The sequence below is a fragment of the Amblyomma mixtum genome, chromosome 1, assembly GCF_055824585.1.
Source record: "Amblyomma mixtum isolate Tamu chromosome 1, ASM5582458v1, whole genome shotgun sequence".
Taxonomy (NCBI): domain Eukaryota; kingdom Metazoa; phylum Arthropoda; class Arachnida; order Ixodida; family Ixodidae; genus Amblyomma; species Amblyomma mixtum.
Genome location: NC_143012.1, coordinates 268100642 through 268125455, shown reverse-complemented (window position 1 = coordinate 268125455; position 24814 = coordinate 268100642). Strand labels below are relative to the sequence as shown.

At 46.7% G+C, this 24814-nt stretch overlaps 2 protein-coding genes across 3 annotated transcripts in view; one reads left to right on the top strand and one right to left on the bottom strand.

Annotated features, from left to right (window-relative positions):
- Positions 1-5062, top strand: part of p (WD40 repeat domain-containing protein pink) — a 37227-nt gene extending 32165 nt beyond the window's left edge. For both annotated transcript variants that reach the window (XM_089565892.1, XM_089565891.1), the window contains one exon: positions 866-5062. In XM_089565892.1, the coding sequence (XP_089422018.1) occupies positions 866-948 (83 nt within the window). In that variant the 3' untranslated portion in view covers positions 949-5062. The remainder of the gene's footprint in view (positions 1-865) is intronic.
- Positions 4715-24814, bottom strand: part of fy (fuzzy planar cell polarity protein-like protein) — a 39940-nt gene continuing 19840 nt past the window's right edge. Inside the window, exons 2-10 of the mRNA XM_089565894.1 lie at positions 17640-17761; positions 16668-16821; positions 14731-14847; positions 13074-13271; positions 12585-12680; positions 12354-12487; positions 11274-11479; positions 10651-10777; positions 4715-8716 (exon numbers count right to left, since the gene is read on the bottom strand). Coding sequence (XP_089422020.1) covers positions 8659-8716; positions 10651-10777; positions 11274-11479; positions 12354-12487; positions 12585-12680; positions 13074-13271; positions 14731-14847; positions 16668-16821; positions 17640-17761 — 1212 coding nt within the window. The 3' untranslated portion in view covers positions 4715-8658. The remainder of the gene's footprint in view (positions 8717-10650; positions 10778-11273; positions 11480-12353; positions 12488-12584; positions 12681-13073; positions 13272-14730; positions 14848-16667; positions 16822-17639; positions 17762-24814) is intronic.

Here is a 24814-nt window from a genome sequence, read left to right as displayed (position 1 = left end):
CTGAGATACATACTGCATAGTGACAAGACTCATCTGTATGATAGTGGTTCCATCTGGAATGATGAATGGCTGGCGGGGTCATCTTGTGTGTCATGAAACAGCTTTGAAGGGTCAGCCACATTTTTGGTACGTCATCTACAGGGTTGGACTTCCTTGAACATGTGCCCCCTGCTTAATGTGTGAGCGCCTACGTGCATCACTGATATCAAAATGCCTTCTTTTCAGTATGGTTTCATCACAGATGTTTGCAGGGTGAAAATGGGCATGCAGATATGACACAAGAGAAAAAAAAATTATTCATTTTGACTGCCAGAACAGTTGGTGTGTTGATTACACACTTGTATTCATAACGAGAGTAAATATGGTACATATTAGTTTTGAAATGTGCAATGCATAGATTATACAGTGATTAAGCAAAGTCCCCTACAAGTCATATACAGTCGATCCCAGGTATATTGAAATGAAGGGGATCGTGAAACAGTTCGATACATTGCAATTTACCTTATTTGTAACCTTGAAGCAAGACTACTGTGTACTCACACTAGTGACATGCTTCTGGCTACAATATACTGGCTGCCGGCAACCTTGGTTGTCGATTTAATGATATTGCACCAAAGAAGCATTGTTTCTGGTTGAGTATACAGTAGGACCTTGTTAATAATTTTTAAAACATGTGGAATAAAAGTGTATTATCCAGAAAAATGCATCATTCAAAACCACCAAGGTTTTGAAGAATGAGATGACAATCAAGTACAGAATTAGGAAATTGTGCAAACTGGGATCTTATCGACAATGCTCTACTGTGCTTTCAGTTAAAGTATTTAACTCGGAGGTTCTCACAGGCTGGTCACTGAATGTGCTGCAGGTCACTGCTTCCACGAAAGCTGTCTTCCTGGTCAGGGAGACTTCTGCGTAATCTGCAAGGAGGAGCAAGTCTGGAAGCGATGATTGCATTTGTGACTGTCAAGGTACACTTAAGCCGGTGAACTGCTGCTGTGTGGTGGATGCACCTGAGTCCTTAACTCCTGCCAGAATGCCTCATTGGAAGGAAAGTCTGCGCGTGGTCCGGATTTTCTGCTTACCGCATTTGTGTGTGCTTCAGGACAAGAGGCAATACTCGATGCCGTGTTGTGTGTTAGCCCTTGCGGGTCGTGCTGTGTGTTGTCCAGACACTGCGACAGGCCAGGTTGCATTGGTGTTGGCATTTTGCAAGTTACCTGTTAGCCAGTTCAAACCACTAGGATAGAAATGTGATGTTCCTTGCGAGAACCCAAGCACCATTTTCGCTTTGCAACATAATGGTGGGCATTAACTGCAGTTCAGGTGTTCAAAAGAGTAGAGACTCAAATTTTCGTAGCTGCAGTAACTGTTGTACGCTTTTCGCGATGGCAAGGACTGCGGCCATCATGAGTATGGTGAAAAATGGCTGAAGTTCACATTATTTTCCTTCTGAAGGTTCCTGGATTTTAAAGTGGCTCATGCTGCCAGACGAGTTGAAATAAGACCTTAACAGGTGGTGCTTCTAATGCGATTCTTGATTCGCACCGAGCTAATGTTGATTATCTTCTTTTCTCTCTCTGCTGCCTGCAGCAGTAAAGCCAATTACTGGCGGCTGGTTTTGTCATGCTCACACTTGATTGCAGATCTACAGCGTCCAGGTAGTGGCAGACACAGTGAGAAGATGGGAAAAGGAAATATAAAATAAAATTAATGTTGTGCATTTGTAGCGTATGCTAAACAAAGTACGGCAACTACCTGCGGATGTTTCGAGCAGCTCTCTACCAGAGCAGTGAGAGCCGATGATTCCGTCATGTTGTTGATGTTTTGTTGGCCCTTTTATCCTTAGTCAGTGTACATAACAATTGCAAGTCGCATGCAACAGTCACAGTATCTGCTTATGGCAAACAAAGCCAAAACTTGCTAAGTGTGCATTATGTTATACAGTTGAAACTCAATAACTCGAATTTAAGGGGGTGGTTTGAAAGCTTGTTCGCATAATGTTGAGTTGAGACTAAAAAGAGTCGGATCGCAGTGAGTTGTTCATGCATCATGTTACTCAGGTAACTGCACAGGGGATGGACATATATGCCACCACATCGGTGCTGCTTGACCACGAAATAAAACCAGTGAAAAGGAATGGAGCAATATGCTGTGACGGATGCCGCGATGGCATACTCTGACAGCAGGTAGTCACAGGGTTTAATGCCGAGCTGTGCATGCAGATGGCAGCAGGAGTACCGTGATGGCATGGCAATAATCTTGGGCTCAAGGGAGTCGTATGATTGGTCACCATGGTTGCTTGGCACGACCCGAATTAAGAGAGTTCGAATTAATGAGATTCTGTTGTATTGAATTACTGGCAGTGCGCAGTTGCTTGTAACACCCACAAGTGCTGTCTGCAAAGGTCTATTGGTCAGTGTTGTGTAGAAATGTTGCAACCAGAACATTTTGTTATCACTCCTTTAAATGTGCTGGTACAAACGTCTTCTTTTTTTTTCTTTCTTGGCACCCTTGGTCTTGCACCGTACGAAGATGGGCAAGAGGGTTTTTGATCTCTTGGGTTTTGATAACCATAATAGATTGTGTTCAAACGTATTTTTTGCCGGTGCTAGTTTCCTCAAGTTTTGTGTCTGGTCTTCAAATTGATTTAACTGCTTGCAGAACTTGAGGGTTCAGGAAGTAGACCCTGGCAACTCACTGGTTCCTCAGATGAAATTATTCTTAATTTTACACGTTTTTGCGTTTGTACATAACAGATGAGCTGCAATACAAAGTATTCAGCACTTCTGTCAGGTCCGTGTTACTGTAAAAATGACTTCTCCCTCGTCTCGGTCAATGTGCACCGTGAACAGGTGCACGAACTCAAGAGTTTTTTGCTCTTCTTTTTCCTAAGCGTTAGTTTTTATCACGTATGTGCATGTCATTTTTTTTATGCTTTCTTGTTGTTTGTGCACCTGCCTGCACGTTGTTACGAAAGAATAAGCCGCCCACGACTCTTATTTTCCTATGTATAGAAGGCTGTGGATGGGCTTGGCAGTATTAATTTTACATGACTTTTATCTGCTTTTAACAGAGCCACATTTGTGACAATATTTTTAACTCCTCCTTGTTGCGTTTTAAGCTGTCATCTTTCGGGGACAGATGGCACTTAGATACAGTGGGCTGTTGTCTAGTCGCATCATCGGGATCAAAGAGAATGTCTTGATAGTCACACTCAGCGCAGACTACAGCCAAAGAAAAATTGCATTGAAAAACTGGAGCCAAGGTGTCAAGTCGTGTCAAGTTTTTCTCCTGTAGCTGTGTGCCAATGGCAGTTTTTTTGTTTTTCCTTTTCACTCATTCCTTGTGTAGGAAGTGGAGATAAACCCAGAGCATCAAAAAGTATGTGCCGATTGCTTAGCTCATTCCTGGTCATGTTATGTGATGCCGCTGTCCTTGTGATGCGATGGAAGGCCATTTTAGTGCACGGAAACGCTTTGCCGCAGTCACAGTGAACTAGGTACGAGCGAACAGTGTAGTAGTACAACTGGTACAGTGTAGGTGAACATAATGGCAGTATTTTGTTCCTTTTCTCTTTGTCATGCCATGCTGGCTGTTCCGCAGACAATAGAGGCAGGTTTAGATGCTTCTCCTGCCTGAACTGCTGGCCAGTTTTCTGTCATATTTGACGTGGAGGTGGAGTTTTATTTGGACAGATACGCTAAACTCTTATTTGAACCTGAAATAATGTTGACCTGATTGAAATTCATTAAAATGAATTTTTACTCTATGAAGTAGCATGAAGTGTCAAAATTGTACGCCTAGTTTCTTACGTGCTGCAAAAAAATTATTGCTGTGGGTAAATTTTTTTCAGAACCAGGAATAAATCTATTTGTGAAATGGATTCTGTTGAATTTATGCCTAATTTTCAACTAAACAATAGTGCTACTTAAAAAAATGCAAAAATGGAAGATTAAATTCATAACCTACAGGAAATAATCGTGGCACCATCTACCACTAGCAAGGGTGGATTTAAGGAGGGATAGGGAGGCCAGTCACCCCCCCCCCCCCCCCCTTTTCCCTCCCAGTGAGAAATTTTGAATAGGAATACGATGCTGAACCCCAGTCTTTCAATGAAAAAAAAGTCCACTGTATAGGTAGTTTAAGTGGGACTGCCCCTGACCACTACTGGGTTGAATAATGGCAATGGAGAAAAGATGATGACATCAAACTTTTTCTTATTAGTAGCAGATGCACTTGGCTTTCCAAGTTTCAAACTTTGCCCCTCAGCTTGCATCACTGCAGTCTTCTGTTCTGTTTTGGACACCACGGGCAAGTAAAGAAAAATATTAGGTAACAGAACACAAAATTAATGGCATCTCCTGTAAAATTTGGCCACCAACGAGCTAGCAGTTTGGAAGGAGAAGCAGTTATGCCTGTTGTCATTAGTGATGCAACTGTCCATGTTCATGCCTCTTGAATCTAGTCCTTGTTGCACTTAGGTGGTTCTTAGCCATCGACTTTATAGAGGTGCTACTTTGTCAGGCTTTTGCTGAAGGGTACACAGAAGTTTCCGCATGTTTGTCTGCAGTGTTGCACTCGATCGTCTCAAATTTCAAATGCTTGGACTTTTCCCAACACAACATGCAGGCGCGCTGAGAAGAAAGTGTTTGTCAGATGTGTCCTTCCTGACGAGGGAAGCAGCCGCAAAAGACAATGATCACGCAAGTTGTAGTTCTGTATAAAAACATAGAAGCTCCTGTTTATTCGTGCCGACTAGAAAAAAAAATGCACACACGCGCAAACACACACACACACACACATTAGATTCCATCCACTTGTTTATGTACAATATTGTTCTTGGCTGTGCACATTGGGTACCTGCATGTGCTTTCTTTTCCTCTTCCCACCCCGAGTGTTGCCCAGATATGAATGCAAGGCTTCCTTCTGCCAGCTCATCGTGCTAGGCAATGAATGAGCTGTGAGAAGCATGATTGTGAGGAATTGCTTTTACATTGCATCATCTCATCTCCGGCGCTTGCATCCTTGTCACGGAAATAAATTACTATGTACATAACCTGGATATCTATGCTGTTTCCTTTCACAAACAACAAATGCCTACCTTCAAAATTTGCGTACATGTCTTTACAACAGTAGGCATTCAAGCAGGTGGGCAACACTTGTGTTGCTGCAGTGACTAGTAGCTTGTGTACATGGGAGGCACACTTTACCTGGTCTGGTTTTCCAATCAAATAAACACCAATTCTAACTTCTGAAAACTTAACCAAATTGTATCCGATTTGCTTCACTTGGTTCCAATTGTGCTTTCAAAAGTTCCAAGTGGTGTTTTTTGACTGCGTTATGTTCTCGGCTACATTCGTACATCTGTCTCTGCACTCTCATCATTAAATTCTTATTTGATTCTGTGAGCAATATACAGGGTCTGTTCTGAAAGTAGTAGGACTCATTTTTTAAAAAAACATTTATTGATGTGAATAGTACAAACGATTAGAATTTTTCAAATTAGCACCTTTCCGCATCTACACACTGCTGCCAGTGAGTTTTCCAGTTTTCGTACGCCTCCAGGAACGCCTGGACCGGAATGCTGTTTAGCTCCCTCGTCACGGCTTGTTGAACCGCCTCTACCGATCCGTGATGCTTCCCCACGAGCGTAGATTTTATTCTTGGGAATAGAAAAAAAGTGTGACGGGGCCAGGTCGGGGCTGTAGGGGGAGCTGAGGCAGCGTTGCCACCTTGTGCTGGGCAAGATACTCAACTACGCGGAGCGCTGTGTGGCTCGGCGCGTTGTCATGGTGCAGCCGCCAATTGTTTGCGATGGCTGGGCGGACACGAACAATGCGTTTTTGCAGTCTTTTGAGGACTGTCACGTAAAAAACTGCATTAATTGTTTGTCCGAGTGGTACGAACTCTTTGTGGATAACTCCATGTCGATCAAAAAAGAAAATGAGCATCGACTTTTGCTTGGATTTGCTCATTCGCGCTTTCTTGGGGCGTGGGAAAGAAGCGGTGTGCCATTCTGAGCTCTGCCACTTGCTCTCAGGGTCGTATTCGGACACCCACGTCTCTTCACAAGTAACTACATTGTCCAAAAAATCGAGGTCCTCATTCACATGATGAAGAAGATCCTGGCAGATCGCTTTCCAGTTGGCCTTCTGCTCCTCTGACAACACTCACGGCACCAACTTCGCGCACACTTTCCTCATGGCTAAGTTTTCTGTCACAATCTCAAAAACTTGGGTTTGTGGAATGCTCAAGTCATCCGCAATCATTCTGATACTCATCATACGATCACTGTTTAGTAAATTTTTCACTCGTGACACATTTTTGTTGGTCTTGCTGGTCGAAGGGCGTCCGAAGAGGTCGTCATCTTCCACTCTTTGTCTACCTTCTCGGAACAGCTTGCGCCACTCAAAAACACCTGATTTACCCATGGCAGCATCACCGTAGGCCTTCTTAATCATGTCGTGAGCCTCTTTGCCCGTTTTACCAAGTTTTACACCAAATTTTATCGCGTATCGCTGATCTAGTAAACGATCCATGATTCTGCGTGACGAGGCGCTTCAATAGGGGTTCACAGTACAAGCGACCTCCTCTCTTCAACGGCCGAGAGCCGACGGGCGATTTTCCCCAGCATTCCCAATATCCCCCTTCAACGATCTTGCACGCGCAGACCACCTCTCGTCCGCCCGTTCGCCCAGGAAAAAACCAGTCCTACTACTTTCAGAACAGACCCTGTAAGTGTTCTCTGCCCCGTTTCAGCACTTCACAAGTATTAACACTTGTTTTCCAACTTTCTCTCCTCATCAAGCAAAGCTTTTGACGATTCCTGTGGCACATCTGATGAGCTGAAAGCCACCTTCTTTCAGACTAATGGCCAGAACATTCAAAGCAAGTAGGCTTTAGAATTGCAATGCAAAATGTGTGTCCCCAGAAATGCAATTTCAAATTGAGAACAAGTACAAAGAACAGTGGAAAGACAAACGTTCTACACAAAGTGTGCTAAAGCTCTTAATCTTTTTGTTTGTGTGTATTGTGCTTCAGTTCTGCTTTCATCAGATTGTAAGAAATGTAAAGAGACGGGGAGGAAAGAATGATAAGTTATCAAATGCACCACTGTGAAAACAATGGGGGTCGTATGTGCAAAAACCTGACTCTCTGCTTACTGCACCACTCATCATCGTTAGCGAGCTAACAATAGACGCTAAGGCCAATTGTTCCAAATCCAATTGAAGCAAGGAAACTAAAGTTAGATTTTCTCTTTAGTTTGCCTTGCAGTGATCTTTGAACTGCTCGTGAAGACAGCGGAGGACAGAAGTTGTGGATGGCCACCTCTGCCAGCGTGGCACGTGCCCTGAAATGTGGCAAATATTGTGATTCTGCTGCATCCACGGTTGATTTTGTCGACGATCTAGGAGCAGCGACTCTGACGATGCTGCCTCATCATCTGAATTTAGTTCAGGGGCCAAAGAAGGCCCAAGGAACTAGCCCAGAACATCACTGGCAGCTCCTCAGTTTCTTATTCGGGCCAGTTTTGCTAGGCTCAGCGGCCGTTTTGGAAAGGGTACTAATGTTATAGATGTTACTTGTCTCATTTGTAGAGTTTCCATAACATTTGGGCTGGATTTGATGCCGCCTACGCTGCAAAGGGTTTGCTCAAATGATCTGCCCAATGACGTCCCAAACTACAGAGCCTGTAATGATTGTTTTCTAGCTTGAAAACCGTATGAGCTAGAACTTCGATTTTTTAAAGAAATATTTGATCCTGGGTAGAACAATTTTGTATATTACAAAGTTCCTTCAAAATTTTTTTTTTAAAAAGGAAAACTGGGCAAGTTGGTGAAGGTTTTGCGTAATGAGCAGTGCTTTGTGCGTCTATTTCTTTCCTCATCTTGGCCTCCTGCACTGTTCATTAAGCAAACACTGCAATTTTTGTTCAAATTTCATCTAAAAACCTTCATTTCACAAATAAAACTTGATAAGACATGAAACACTTTAACGAAGCTTATATTAATAAAAAGTATGTTCAAGTGGCTTCTTTTTGATGCACTGTATTCAATTTTAAACCTCATAGTTCTTGGGTTAAAAAAAATTAATGATAACCCTCAGAATGCAACCATTTTTCCCATGATCGGGAAAGCGCTAAGCAGTGCATCTACAGTATTATTTGCCACAGCCAGTTATTTGCTGCAGGTGAAGCAACACATAAACATTTTGGTCGTACAAAAGGATAACCCAGTACCAATTTCAACTACAGGGTCTAAGTACTGATCGCCACCTTGGCTTGTTCAAAACAAACAAAACACTGATCCTCAGCAGTGAAGTATGACATAAGAACATGCAAATGTGTTTCACATTGCCAGGCATAAAATGCACTAAGTATCCACTCCATGTCAGTCATTAACAGTACTCTTCCAGAAGCAATAACTGTCTTATCACATTTTAAAGTCACCCTGGCTTCACTTCCCTGAAGTGTCGAGCATCCAGAGGCTTCTCGAATAAGCTGTACAGAAACACTTTCACAACCCTGACATGGCAGTCATGCTAATATATTATCTCCACATGAGGTAAGAAAGGTGCGGGGCACTCTGAGGGATGTCTTCATGTAAATATCACAGACTAGATTAGGATCCTGTCAGCAGTCACAGTGGTGTCGCGCTGTCAGAGAACGCAGACTTTGTTTGTCGTCAGGGCCTTGAGCGTTTTGTGGCTGACAGACCTGGAACGGGGGGAAAAAAAAAGCACAAACATTGAACAAACTATCCTACCTAATGGTATCCTCGCACTTCGATGTCTGGTGTTCAGAGTGAACAAAGCATTCGCACTCCATGTGACCATGGAGTTGCAAAAGATGTTGACGGATCACATGCACAGCGAAACCTGTTCATTTATACAATCCGGTTACTGCCACCTTCTCCGGCCTGCCACAATGGTGCCCATGACACCACGTGCAAGCTTAATGGATGGTGGCAAGCAACCAGTTTTTCTGCCAGCAGAAATCGATTCCAATCCATTCATGCTTTACCTTCGGTTTTCTGCTGAAATCTCAGCCACAGCAGCGGATTTCACTTTCTCTTGATGTTAAATGCACAAGCATAAAAATGCCATAACAGTACTGAGAAAATTAAATACAATCCAAGTGATAAGTGTGGCTTGCAGCACCAACATTGCATTTAATGCCATGTGGTAGTGGACTAAAATCGCACAGTAAAGAATGTACAGGAGGAGGAAATGCACTCTGATGCTCTACGATGGTGTTGCGAATACTTCAAGTGATTCGGAGCCTTGTCATACAAGCAGCAATTTGTGGATGGAAGCATGACATCATCAACACCTAATGACCATAACTTCTGTTCCTATTCTGACCATAAGGCATTAGATCAGAGGGCTAGGGTTGATTGTGCATTGTTTCCATAGCTAAGCACACTGAAAGAACCTTGTATTTTATACCACCAGCGCATGCTTCACACATAACGTTGTCTCGTGTGCTCAACGTTTTGCCAACAAAGAGCCTTCTCTTACTTGCTCCTGCTGTCACTAAAATCAAAGCCTTACCGGTACTCGAGCCAACGCCAGAACTGAGCAAAGCAGCTACTGTGCTGTGCATACTAGTATTGACACAAACGAGGCAATTTTGAAATGCAGACATAAAAATAAGAAAGCAATATGAAAGCAGAGAAAAGTTATACATTTGTTTTCGCTTATGACGAGCAGTCGTTGCACCTGTCTTAACTAAGACCTTTTTATTCCACCAGGCATTTTTTAATTTGTTCCTTTTTCTGCCAATAGTCGGACTGCATGCTTCAGAGTAGGCTAATCTGTCGTGCACAACCGTTACGAGGACTGTATGGGCACTGTCTGTAGAACTGCAAAAGAACAAATATATCTGGTCAAATGTTTAGGGGAATCCCCCAAGGTGGAGTAGATTTGTAATAAGGGAGTAATTACTCATTGGCATCCACCCGAGCGCAGCCATACGGCTACAAAAGAAAGCTATACAGCTTTCTCAGAAACTTCGTAGTTAAAGAAAAATTCGTCCTGGTCCGGGGTTCGAACCCAGGACCACCGCTACACCGGAGCAGTCGCTCTACCAATTGAGCTAACCAGGACGGCAAGCTTATGGTAGGACGAGAGCGAATTGATCAATAACTCGAAGTGGGAACTGTGTTGGTCAAATGTTTAGGGGAATCCCCCAAGGTGGAGTAGATTTTTAATAAGGGAGTAATTACTCATTGGCATCCACCCGAGCGCAGCCATACTTTCTTTAACTACGAAGTTTCTGAGAAAGCTGTATAGCTTTCCTTTGTAGCCGTATGGCTGCGCTTGGGTGGATGCCAATGAGTAATTACTCCCTCATAACAAATATATCTAGATACTCTCAAGCTATTTGCCGACACTTTTGGTGAAGGCATGCTGTACACTTGTTGGCTGATTGCATCACTGCATGCTTGCAAGTGAGGAAATGCAAATGATTGTTGTGGAAGAGCAACTTTGAATAGAAACGCACATGAAATCGGGGATGCCTAACAAGTGCAACTGGCTTTGTTATGCATATATTTTACTACTGGGAAGCCCGTAGAGTTGCCCTCAGATTTATCTTACATATTGAAGGCCAAAACATTCCCAAGACATAAATAGGTATGTAAGACTTACCTCATGGCAAATGTAGGTATGGATGATGAGAACAAGATGTACAGCTGGTAGTCACTACTTTGGATGGCATAATTCTTGTGTGTCTCTGTGCACATGTACACTTCAACAGCCTTGTGGCTTGAGCTGCCTGCAAGGAAGAAATTGATATGTACAAGCCTGACTAAGAGAAAATGCTCGTTCAGAACAAACTAAGGTGGCTGCTAGCATGCCTCCATCATTTCAAAATGACTGAGTTTGCTGCACGGTACACATCGGGCTAATGATATCCCAGTCGAAATCAAGAAGAAATGGGCTTGGGTAGGGCAAGTAATGCGAAGGCGAGATAACCCCTGGTCCCTAAGGGTAACCAAGTCGATTTCAAGAGAAGGCAAGCATAGCAGGGTGCGGCAGAAAGTTAGGTGGGCAGATGAGGTTAAGAAGATTGCGGGGATAGGGTGCCCGCAGGGTGGCACAGGACACGGTTAATTGGAGAGATATGGGAGAGGCCTTTGCCCTGCAGTGGGCATAGTCAGGCTGATGATGATGCCACCTCTTTTGAGGTGGTTTTAATCTACGCGTGCAATGAGCATGTCGTGCATGCATCACAGCTACTGCAGCTGATGCCGCACCAACGCAACACGCACCTGCGTCCGAGGCAGCTGCGGCGGCATCCGAGGTCGTCTCTCGGGGACAGAAGTATGTGGAGCTGACGAGCTTGAAAAGGGCACGCAGCATCTCCTGGCGCTTGCGCAGGCTGACACATTTACCGTCCCTGGTGCGACCGACCTCGTCCTCCACGGGATGTACGCTCGTCAGGCTCCGATGCTTTTTTGTGTTCAGCAGGAGGAACCTGCAGGCAATGATAAGCGGATTAGACGAAATGAGCAGTTTCACTGCGCTTCTGATTCACCAACATGGCGACCAGTGTGACTTCAGCGCAAGGCATCTAGATCGGGTCGTGAGTGGCTGGAGCTTCAGGCATCTATCGCAACTAGCCCGCGTACCAACCAATCATGAGTCGGCAGTAAGTTGCAAAGATGGCATATAAACATTGGTGCCTCGCACTTAAGATCTGATGGCTCAAATGTACCATCGCCAATGCCGTTAACTCTGGCATTCCAAAGCCAGAATCGCTTGCACCAGCTGCCTTTAGTATCGTACCTTAAATGAAGGTATACTAAAGAAGGCTAATGCTGAAGCGTAAACAGTGTACGTTCTTTTCATTTCCAGTTACATTCTTATTGTCATTCACGTCAAATCGGCAATTCTTCTAGTGACACAACACTGCGGTGCTACTGCAAAGTGATGGAGGACAAAAAAATCGGAATAGGAATAGAATTGTAATATACTACATCCTCCGACAAAAAAATTGAGAGAACGCATGCAGCATGCGCATGATGTCGCGACATTAGAGTTTTACTTTGACACAGCTGTACAGCAAATATGGCACCGTGTTGCCGTTGCTACCATTGCAGTGCTTGCCTTGCCACATTTTCCGTACGGTCGTATTTGCCATAGTTAGCACATTTACTGTACAACAGTGCTAAAGCTCTCTAAAGTTTGACGAAGTGTTGATGCCGCCAGCAAATTACTTCTCGAGCTCAGCAGAGGACCTGCTTGCATTGAGTGAAAAAAAGCTAAGTAATGCCTGATATTTAAGTAGCTGATGCCTGCTTCAAAGTAAAGTACGACCAGGGCAATAGAAAAATGCACCACAAGCTCACCCAAGGATGTTTTTGTCCAAAGGAGGCAGGGAGACTGTCTTCTTGTCGGATGTTGAGCAAAGTGGGAAATTCCTTGGATGCACGCTGGCGGCAGACTTGAGCAAGTCGAAGGCTTCGTTCCAGAATCTGCAAACCTGCGTCAAAAACAATGGCACGTCCAATTTTTCCGCCTTAATACTGCTGATTAGGAAAAGAAGCTAGGGCTGCCACAGGAGGCCGCCGTCATCATACCTCTTCCTCCAGGACCGATAAAGATGGTGCTGGCCCGCACAGTAGGCACAGCTCAACACCCTGGGTCAGCTGCAGTGTCACCAGCCGATTACTAACCTGTGATGACAAGCAAGAGAAGCAAGACGTTAGGCGCAAAGGCAACTGAAAGGGAACCCGGTGTACAGCTGTGCTAAAATTATCAGCCACAATTCGCTACAGCTATAGATCTTGGACATGATATAATGGCTGCCTTCATCACAGCTTTCAATACTGCTAAATCTCACTAAACATCTGCAATGTTTTCGCAGTCATATCCCATACAGAGCACAATAGCTCATGCAAGTCACTGCGGCTCAAGAATGAATGTGTGTGGAGCATATTCAGTGTGCAGGGCAAAATCAATGCAGGGCATTTTGGCACAGCGCAAGAAGCGCATCAAGTTGAGCCACTTTTGACGAACACGTCATCACTTCCTGCCACGGTGGGACTGACAACTGTATGCGCACGCACCAGCGGGCAGCTGGTGGGCAGGTAGACGGGCGTCTCCCTCGAGATGCAGCGGGTGCCCGCACGGGCGGCGATGGCCAGCAGAGACGTCTCCTCGTGGGTGAGCCGCAGCCACTGCTTGGTCGCTACGGCCACCTTGCCCCGGACCAGGAGGCAGCCATACAGGGTGTCCACCTCCTCCACGAACGTGTCCAGGTAGTGCTGCGCACAGATTGAATGAAAACTGGTCGTGAGGAAAGCAAACGCGCAGCAACTGTCTCATTTTTCAGTGGACGCCTAAACCGCCACTCCGGCACAGAGCGCGATTCACCAATACCAACGTAGAAAGAATGGGACAAACACAGTGCTGTGTTTGTCTACCCTTGCAAATTTCATCCATGCCCGTCGGGGAAGGCATGAAGGGTTAAAGGGGCCCCGAAACACAATCTTAGTTAACTGTTTTGCCTGTTGATTGCATACAGTGAGTTATAATGGTGCTATTAGCGTCGGTAATCCCGCGTATATTCCGTTTTTTAATATTTTAATGTCCTCCCAAAAACAACTTCATGGCTCTGATGGTGTCGCCACACAGTGGCGGGTTTTTAGCAGCGGATATGACATCACCTGGCGCGAGCTTGATGATCGGACAAACAGTAAATATACTGCAAATTGTGTGAATAAATAGAGACACATTTTTGTCACCTGTCTGCGTTTTATATTAGATCAACAAAAACAACTTGTTTGTCTTAGATAAAAGCCCTGCAAGGCAAGTAAAATAAATATACACCACCAGGGGCGCTCTGGCATGGAAACGACGCTGCTAGTCTCAGCAAGAACGAGTTACAGAGAGCACGCAACCATGGAGTACAAACTTCCGCGACGTGCTCTGGCTGGCTGTTTTGATTGGTTGCGCCAGGTGCCGTCATTGGGAGAGCGAAACAGGAGTGGGAAGCCCCGACAAAATCGAGTTGAGGGCAGCGTTTTGTTTGCTTGTATTTTCAAATTTCTTCACTGAATAACTCCCGTTCCTGTGCATCGATTCCTGTAATTCTTTTTAAGTCAGCATCTGTGTGACATAAAGAACCCACCTGAAGTATAGCTGGTATCCCCCCAAGCAGTGTTTCGCAGCCCCTTTAAGGAATGAAATGAGGAAAAGTGAAGCAGGCACCATAGTGGAGAGCTCCAGAATAATTTTGACCACGTGGGGTTTTTCACAACTAACAAACTTTGCATGGGGATTTCTTCGATGCCACGTCTTGAAGCTACGCTTTTCCAATAAGGGCTCCAGGGGCATTGCAATGTTGCTTGCTGGACTGTTGTCTGCACCTGGCACCAGCATGGTGGACGCAGCAGTTTCAACAGTCTGCAGAGAAGGCATTTCGACATCACCCTTGCCCGAGGGAAAGGTTTACAGAAACTCTTCTTTGCACAAGCAATGGCGGGAAGACGTACGGTGTCACAAAGGCGCACATCTAAGGAACAGCAAACTATAAAGATGGCAGTCCTCTAAAAAAAACTCCAGAGACAACTACTGCTTGCTGCCATGCATTCGCTCTTTATCTGCGTGCGTTATTTCAGAAAAAAATTAGCGTTACTTTCGCGGACATGTGAAAGAAACAACTGAAAGTTTCGCTCAGCTCTTAGCAACATGAAACTGCAAGGTTAACGAGAGACTAATTACCTGAAGTGCCGGGCTTTCTGTACAGAGAATGTAGTCGGTGATGCCCGTGAGGTCCGCCAGCGTGCACGCATCTTGGTCTAGTTGGCACAACAGGTGATCCACAACAGGATAGCAGCTCTGCAGAGACAGGTCAAGCAAAAGGACTTAAGGGCAGCACTTCATCAACCCAGCTGTGAACGTTTTGAACAGCCTGTTATAATTTGGTGAGAGCCCCCAGCTTACAAGCAACTGTGTCCTCAAGCAGGCAGAAATACCAAATCGACAGGCCTGTGATTTAGTTTTATTCTAAACTCGGCAATTCACAACAAATATTTCATGCCAAGCTACTCAAATTATCTTTACGACAATGTAGTTGGACATTCCTTACTGCTTCACTGCGATGGCCAGAACATGGCTTTTTTAAACCGATAATTGTTTTTGTTCTTTTTTTTAACCTCGGTGCATATGCAGTGGGCAGTGCAATGCAATGGTGCTTGAAAGTGATGGCATAGAATAAAGTGGTATAGACAAAGGTTTTGGCTGTCCATTTTTCTTTTGCCTAAAAAAGAGGCCTATGGGCCTTCAGTCAGCCAGTGCCAGCCTGGACTAACATATTCCTGATGATGTCAGCATCCTCGGCAACAATCTAAAAACATTCGCCAGCAAATAGTGGTTGTTTACAAGTAAACAGTGTTTGATGACGTCAATATTTGGGGCAAGCGCACCTTGACATAACTGGATGCAGGCTGAAATACCAAGTGGCTCCTAGGTACAACATTCAGAATCATATTAACTTACGTTCTACTCAACACCTGCAACATAAATTTGCTAGAAGGCATCTTGCGCCCACGAAAGAAATACTTCCCAGGCAGCACCGAAACACTACAACAAAGTAACATTTTTATTTTGGTCAAACATTAATGTTTTTCATGCTTTTCTATCGTTTCTGTAATGGTACAAATAAACGTTTGGATAACCTTTCCTTAATATTAATTAAACATTTAAACAACATAAACATAACATCCTCGAAAATGGTAAAGCAACCACAAACATGCTTTTGCAGCGTTGCAGGCCCAATATTTGTAACAGCTCAGCTTCATTTTTTCTCAAAAAGTACCAATGTGAAAAACCATTGCTTTTGGTCATTCCACTATTACACAAAGACAACTGATGGTATCATATATATTATTTTGGTTCACTGCATAGCTCGATCCTGTCTTCAGTATATAACAGTAAGAACAAGTTTACTTGCAACCAACTAAATAAAAATAATGCAATTTTTTTTTTCATCTATATTCATATTCGGATTGGGATAAAATAATGGCTTTCTTAAAACAGACAACTAATTTTTTCTTTTTATCTGCTGTTTTTAAAAATTTTCTGGAAAAATAGTCTCATACCTTAAACTAATGTTTATGATACATATAACATTATCTGTTCATTGTTAACATTCTATATATCTATTAACATATTTAAAAGTCGCATTAGAATAACGTTTACTTTCAATGTTGCACTAATGTTTCTAAATAACTTACAGCGTTACATATTAATTTTTAAAGTTAAGGCAACATATAGCGTCATTGCAGCTTAGCATATTTATAACATTCTAGTGTTTGGTGATACCTGGGTTTGCATTCGAAACTTTGTCTGTACCCATTTAAGACTAGCTAACAGGATGGCTCAGTAGTTATGATGCTTGGCTGCTGACCCAAAAGATGAGTGTTTGATCCTGGCTGCGGCTGTCGCATATCGATTGAGGCGTGCTAGAGGCCCATGTACTGTGCGATGTCAGCGCACGTTAAAGAAGCCCAGGCAGTCGAATTAATTCGCAGTCCCCCACCCAGATGTCTCATAACCTAAGTCACTTTGGGTTGTTAAACCCCGTAAACCCTGCACGCAGCATTGGTGCGGTCTCTCGCTTTGGTCACTCGCACGGAGGCCACCAGAGGGCTGCTCACCCTGAGGTCCCGCTTGAGCCTGTCGACGTTGTGTATCGTCTGCAGGGACTCCAGTCCCACGGCCATCACCATGGCGGAGAACACGTTGTCCAGCAGCCGGTTCAGGTGCGCGTCGCTCGAGTTGTCGTTGTTCGTCACCACCAGTAACACCACGCTGCGACGTGCAAAGGAAAAGTGAGAGAACGCGTCGCTTGAGTACAAAGGTATACCAGCAGCTCATGCACCGTTCGCACATGGCGTCACGGGCCCATTCTGGCGTCCAACGCGCAGCTTCAGCGTTGCATGTACAGTGCAGTGCACGTTGATGCCTTGCTGCATAGATGCCGAAATGGCCGCCATTGTGGCTTGAGCCACCACTTCAGACCGCGATGAACATTGCAGCGATGTGCATCCAAACTATTCGGCTAAAGAGGGAGGTGGGGACCACACCTAACAGCGCCCCAGCCTAATGACTCTGGCGCGAGGTGTGCACAGTACGTTTGCGTTAACTACAACTGGGAGGTGGCCGCTACGCAATGAAGTACGCAACCAGAGAAAGTGCCATCTTCGGGGGCTCATCTTCTCAGCACTCCGGCTACGAATAATAAAACAAATGCTCGAGAACCAAACTTCATGGAACAGAGTTCAGCATCTTCCAATTTCACGAAATTCAGCGATCTGCGCAAACAATTTGTGGTTCTTGCATCGTAGTCTAATATATTTACGCGTTTTCAACTGTCGGTTAAATGACGTTCCTATTAATATGCACGCGCTGCAACTATAGCGCTCTCCTACTTTTCCCTCTGTAGAATAAAAACCAGCTGCACTGCGCTGCAACTGGCTGCAGAAACATGCACGAGCAGGCAAGGAGATGACTGCGGTGTTTTTTTTTTTCATTGTTCATCTTTTCTTTCTTTGATCTAAATTTACGGTTCTTCCCGGTATTACTTCGCCTTCAAGCACAGACCAATATACTATAGGAGCAGTGCCAACCTGTCGTGGTAGCTTCGCCAGACGGCCTTGGCTCCCCGGGTGGTGGTGCTGTGCAGGGAAGCGCCCCTCAGCTGCGAGAACAGGTGCACGCCGTTGAGCGTGCCCACTGCGGCGAACGGGAGCTGCAGAGGAGGAAGGATTGAAAGAGGGCACAATAAACTTTCCACTCATCATCATCACGTCCGTGCACACATCTCCACAAAACACGTGGCTCAGACAACGTTCGCGAGACACGACGTACAATGCGACGAACACGCCAGCAGAGACGCTCCGTACGTGTCAGTACTAAAGCCCTTCCGTGTTTTATTCTCCCCCACGCTGGCCGCGGCCGTCCTGCGCCTAAAACCCTTCAGGCTTGGGTGGCTTTAATTGCCTGTGCCTCCCCAGGCATGCGTTGGGAGGCCATTTTTGATGCATGAATAGACGTTTCTACATCAACACGAGAGGAAGAAGCGGGGGAGCCCTGTCAAAAAAACCATTCGAACCAATTGGATTTCCAACTGGTTCCATATGGTTCCAATTAGACTAGTTGAGTTCCCAAATGGTTCCAATTGGAATGGTGTTCCAATTGGGTGGTCCAAATGGACTATTCAATTGGACCAGTTGGTCTTACCCATAGCATCCAATTAGACCACCCAACTGCCCCAATTTCTTCAACGAATGTTTGCATATTTGACAAACAAGGTAGAACTAATATGGTTTTTATAATAAGAGCTATCAGCAGCTTAATCTACTAAATTGTATTCATCAACTACACCGTCACTGCAGCTGAAATTAAATTAAATGACTGCGCTCAGTGGGCAAGCGCCACTGGCCCTAGCATGAGAGCCTCATAAATTGGGTATATAAGTAGGAGCAGAAGTATGTTCTCTGGATGTACAGTCTTTGTCAAAAGTTTAGAGCCCAGGGGGTTTGCTTCTAAGCCTTGTAGTGGGACTCCTGAAGCATTCGTGGCAGCTTTACCCATTGGAGGAGGCAGGACCAGAAACCATCTTACCTTCAGGAAATTTGGAGCGCTGGAGATGCATTACGAACCATACAGTGTGGCTCAGAAACAAACCCCCTGGGCTCCAAACTTTTGACAAAGGCTGTACATACCGAGCTGATATATGCTACTAGTACCTGAATGTGCAGTGTTGCTTGTGTTTGATGTATGTGTGTCTGTTGGCTTTGATTTCGATAAAAGTATGTTAATTTCAATTCCGCAGAAAATTTTTGATTGGGACAAGGCACAGCATCTTCCTGCAGTCCACATAAATCAGTTTTCCTTTTGCACATTATAATATATGTTAAGTTGTAGAAATATTTATCCAAGATTCTATAGCATATTATTCACAAACATTAAGCTACCTCTCTCAATGAACATAACATATTTTGTGAATATTTTCTGGGTGAAATAACTGCCTGGTCTATAGTGGGTCCAAATGGCTAGTCCAGTTGGGTCCAATTGGTCGGTGGCTAAGAACACAACTGGAACCAATTGGTTCCAATTGGTTCCAATGGGAATGTCAAATTGGTTCCAATGATTTTTTTTTGTTTTTGTTTTTACTGGGAGGAGAGGGGAGATGTCGCTATCCTTACGAACTTTGAGGGCGCTTTAGTCAGTACGTGACGAGCACGTCCCGCTAAGCAAATGAGACTGTACATGGTCGGATACAACTCAAGAGCAAAGCAGCAAATGCCCCTCAAAGAAGCCCCTCCTGCCATGGCGTCGACGGATTCTCCCCCTTGACTGATATGGCAGGGCAGCGCATAATGGTACAGTCGATGAAAGTACGACAAGAATGTCGAGAAATTGCACTAGAATAGAACCACTTCATGAATCGCGGTTGTCTTCACTGCTGCTCCGCAGTTCTCGGCTCACTTCCTGTAAACATTGCGCAACCGCGCTGTCTCTCAGTCTGTCTAATTCCGTAAGAGTAATAGCCTTCGGAACTCTACAGCACGACGCAGTTTGGTCCACTCAACGTCCTGCCGAGGGCGCAGATTACTGTCGTTTTTTAGTTGTCTTTTTTTTTCCTACCCTTCTCAGCGCCCCCAGGCACGTACCCACCCTCATCTCGGAAGTGGGCTAGTTTAGCCCCATTTCCTGGATGCCCTGCCCCCTTCGGCGTTGCCCCTTCCTGTCGCCCTTGCAACCTGTCCCCACGGCAGCACTGTCGCGGTCGAACTCTTCCAAAAGCGCCTGATACATCGTAGCAACACTTCTCTCTGTTTCCGGCTCTCACCCTCTACCCCAAAAGAAGCGCTAATTCGCGCCAGACCCACCCTCATTGCCCCCACAACACCCCGAGGAAAAAGAAGAGGCGACTGCATTCACGACGCAAGGTGCACCGCGCGTCAGGTGCGCAGGCTCGCGATACGTGCGGGCCGCCGCACCTGCTTCACCTCGCGACCCCGAGCGGACGCGCCACAACACCGCCGCACGCGGTGGGCAGGGCGGGCGCGCCGAGCGTGAGAACCGCATCACGCAGCCGCCGCTTTCACGGGGCTTAAGTGTGTGTGTGTGTTCATTGTGCGTGCGTGTGTGTCCTCTCGCCCCGTAGCCACGCTCATCTGCCTCGCTATACAACCGTGCAGCGTTTGGAGGAGAAATCCTAGAGGCCCGTGTACTGTGCGATATCAGTGCACGTTAAAGAACCCTGGGTGGTTGAAATTTCCGGAGCCCTTCACTACGGCGTCCCTCATAACCTGAGTCGCTTTGGGACGTTAAACCCCATAAACCAAACCAAACCAAACCAAACCAAACCAAACCAAACCAAACCAAACCAAACCAAACCGTTTAGAAATCCGCAAGCAGACGGCGTCAGCTGTACAAGGTCAATCGCAGGCAAGAACGATCGTGATCGTCCGGTGCGCCTCCGGCTGTCGCGATTGGCCGGATAAACGACAGGTCGCATACAGTTTTTCAAGCAGCAACTACCTTGCGAATCAGGCAAGTAATTGGATGACAATGCCACTTGCATCCTATATCACACAGCTGCACGGTTCTAATGGGGCAGAGATGAGAAGGCACCCTTCACGAGACCTCCTCTCCCTTTCGCTGCCGTTGCGCCGTCGTACACGCCGGAACGCACTCGTGCAAGCATAACAGGCAGTGCAAGTGCATGAATGGCCAGGCGCACGATCGCCAATAATGCACGCCTCATCACGCAGCAGGAGCGCCGCTCAGCTGGTGCCCAAGGCACGCGGCCGTGCACTCTTCCCCGGCTGCTCTCTCCGGTTTCCTTGCTTTTACGTTTACGTACCCGAGCTCTGCACGAGCGCGATGTCACTGTTAAAAAAAAAAAAAAGCACGATACGGCAGGTGCCGATATCGGCGATATGGTTGTGGAGGCGGCTAGCACCCGACTGAAGAAAACGCAGCACGCTATTTGGGTATGAGAGAGGATGTAGAAGGAAATCGTGCAACAGAAAAAAAGACAAAAAATGGCGGTCAGGATCGCTCGCTGATTGGTTCAACAGTTTGCGACTCGCAGTCGCAAGGCTGGAAAATCGAGCAGGGAGCGACTGCTCTGCGACTGTCACTTTTCGACTAAAACGGTCGCGCGACCTCTGCGACTCGCAAGTGTGAATGGATAAAGGGGGACAAAGGGATAGAGGCTCACGCAAACACCACATGGTGTCCCCCGATTAAACGGAGGCCACAATAGCGCAGGAGCGTATTTATGGGACGCTGTTCAAAGGGGCCATAAACAAAATGCATTCCTAACGTCTTTTTTTTTATTTCATTTAAAAAAAATAGGAATTGCAGCCCATGAATTTTTTTTCCAAACTAAATTTCGCCGCAGAAAAATTGGTAGGGTTTCGACGTGCGAAAACATGCTGTTTAGCCTGACTAGCACGTGGTTTTGCTTTGCTGGGTCGTCGGCTTGTCTGGCGACGATCGAGGTTAAGCTGATCTGACCTGCTCGCGCCACGGATCGGAGTTGACGACGCACAGCGCGACAGTACTGTTGCAGTTCAACACGAGGCGTGATCGGCTACGGCGATAGCATAATGCTCTTATGTAGTGGCCATCGAAGCTGATCTGTTCGCTCCGGCGCGGGTTCGAATCCCAGTCGTGGAAATATTCATTTATTTGAGGTCAAGGTCAAGGCTCCAGCGATGGCCGGGCTTTTGCAGCTTTGGTCGTGAAGTAGAGCTTTTTCTCTGGGAGGCAGACGCCGCCCCCCCTTTTCTCAAATTCCCCCTTCCGATAGCGCACACTCCTCGCACGAGAGCCAACACAGCGTGCAAGCATCGCGGTTAACTAGTGCGATCACCGTGGAGCCGGGTCGCATCGAGCGAGTTTGGCAGCCTCTAAGAGCGATGGCCTAATCACGGATCGTGCACTCCCGCGGAAAACAATTACGCGCGAGGGTAGCCAACAAGGAAAGAAGGCGCAGCCCAGGGAGCGGCTGTCGAGGGTATTGTGCAGGGCGGTGGTCCGCACCGCGGACCGGCGTAATATACCAGCCAACCGACAACAGAGCGAGGTGTGAATATAACGGCCAGTGATGGACGCCGACGTAGAAGTGCACCAAATACGCATTCCCATCCTTATTTCCTCAGCTGCTCAAAACTAAATGAACCTGGAAGGGCGGGGGGAGGGGGGGTTGAAGGGTTCAATGTCAGATTCTTCCCTGTGCTCTTGCTCGACACGTTGGCGGAGACCAGACGGAGGCAGCAATGACGGTCCCGTAACTTACGACGTATACACATCGCACGGGCAAAATGGGATCGCTGCAACGTGCGTCGTTGCTCTGAAGCGATTAAAACAAAAAAAAAAGCGCCGCGCTTACGTCTCGACGCAGGCAACGTTTCTAAGTACTATGCCGCCAGTCCGCTGTTATTTTGTCCCGGCAATATCAGTGTTTTCCACGGGGACTCACACCGGCGCCCCGAAACGCTTCAAAATTGGGGCTTCGCTCGGCTGCGTCGTCACAAGCTCGTTATGTGTTACTACTCCCCAATTCCACGGAGACGCCTTGCGCGACTACACAAAACCTTCGCAAGAGACAAGACGAGAACGTGGGAATCCGGGCTCGCGGCGCTTGCCAGAAACTGAACAGGCCGCCTGCCTGCCTGCCTCGCTGCGTACAGTTACCCGAACCACCTTCCCCCTAAGCAATTTCCGAGACTGCCAGAGCAGTCGGCGCCGCGCATTACCTCCACGCGATGGGAGGCAGAGGCGCAAGCATTACGTTTGCCCGAGGCGGCGGCGTAGCGCTCGACGCCAAAGAAAAAAAGGCGGGCGCGGGAAAGGAGGGGTAGGTGAACAATGGTCTTCTTTTCCGCCGAGAGGCAACCATCCTGAAAGGCGCGTAGCTCGTCGAGGGCGTGGCACCGTCGCGCGCTCAATCGAGATGTGGGAGGGGGATCGGTCTGTCTTTACAGTGGGCAATCTTTTCTTCCGCCCAGGTTTAGCGTAAGAAGGGGGAGGGGAGGGGGGGGGGGGTTGTGGGCGAGAAGAATGTTTTCGTGTCTGTTGGCTGGAAAACGGCCGAGAAGGGAGACAGAGAAGGAACGTCTCGCTTTAATCACCTGAGAAGCAGAAGAACGCGGCTTCACATATAAAGAAATTTGCGAAGTAATCGTGCGAATAGCCCTGCAGAGAACAGCACACTAAAAGTGAAAAAAAAAAACGCGAAAAAGTTACGCTAGGAGGAAGGGGTGGGGTGGGAGAACAACTAACTTCCTTTTGGGCGGTCTCCTCCAGAATGGGGGACACAGCGTGATGGCGGCGACGCAATAAAGTCGTCGCCGGCTGGGACACTTAGCAGAACGGATGCAGTGTCGTTCGACGCTAGGCGCACTCGAGAGGGTCCGAGCGCGTGAGAGAATGACTTCAAACGCGGCCGGCATCACTACACGAATGACCCGCTTGCTAGTCACCGCTCTGAATGTTGTTTTCCTCAACTACGGTCCCTCCTCAACGAAGCAGGTCGTGCACAAGCGTCGATGGGCTCACGGCTACACAGAGAGTGCAGCCTCGGCCGAAATTCTTCGGGCCACATGGTACGCTTCTTCGCGTAGCTTGGCTAGTGTGGCGTCCGCGACAGGATCAGATCGGAAGCGGCGATAAATAAATATCGCGGGGGGGGGGGGGGGGGGGGGGGGACTTCGTGAGTCGCGCCAGTTACCGGCCCAATTGCGGACGAGCGTTTTCCCCTCTCTCTCCTTCATAAACCTCCCTGCTACCAAAAACTAAACCGCCTTGAAAAGTGCTGGCGAGGGTTCTTTGGAAGCTTACAGAGATTTAGACCTAAAGGGGTGTAAAAGTGCTTCAAAATACATCTGAAACGGAAACAGCGTGGCCTGAAGACTTTTAGCAAAGTTTGCACAACATGTGCTCGCGCTTTACGTGTGTTCATGTGCGTCAGTATGCGGGTCGCGGTGCGCCTCCATGTGTTTGTAAAACTACGTTTCTTTCAGCTCTACTTTCATCGCTGGCGCACGCGCTGAGGTGGCCTGTGGCAACAGGTGTCATCACTGTACCCCGTTGTATCGCCCTGCAATTAGCGTCGACAAGAGAGAAATTAATGTCTGTAACACAAACGGGGTTATCACGGACCAACGGCCGATTGTGACAGCCAGGCAAGGCAACGGGACATTGTTTCTTTAAATTTTTCCCAAAAATTTTATTCCGCCGTCGAAGTCACTACGTCACGTTTAGTACGTGTATCAACGAGACCTGTTCCGCTAGGAATGCAGCGCCTGGCTTCGCGCCGTGGCAGCAATTGTACTGCGGTGATATTTTGTAACGATTCTCCTCCCATTTCCTCCGGTTGCCCGTCCGCTATGAACCAGCACCACCTTTCACGTCAGTCGTTGACACACATTGCTTGCTATCCATTAGTCCAGACGTGGCGGGCGGTAGCGACGAATGGCGGAAGACTGAAAGAATAAGCCGGCAAAGGAACATGCTAGATTTTCCTCCGGAAAGTGTGCCGCGCCGGGGCCTGTTTCCGCTTGCTCTTGACGCCGAATGGCTCAGTGCGAACATGACATTAGTCAGGCAACGTTCTCTTTTTTCCTGTGATCGATTCTGGGGGAGACTATACAACCAGTTTCCCGCACGGTTTGTTTGTTGAAAAAAAAAATCAAACAATGTAGCGAGACAGACATGCCGCTGCCTTACTTTTTTGACGCATTGACAAGGGGAAAAAAAAAGAACTCTGCATGCCGCATGA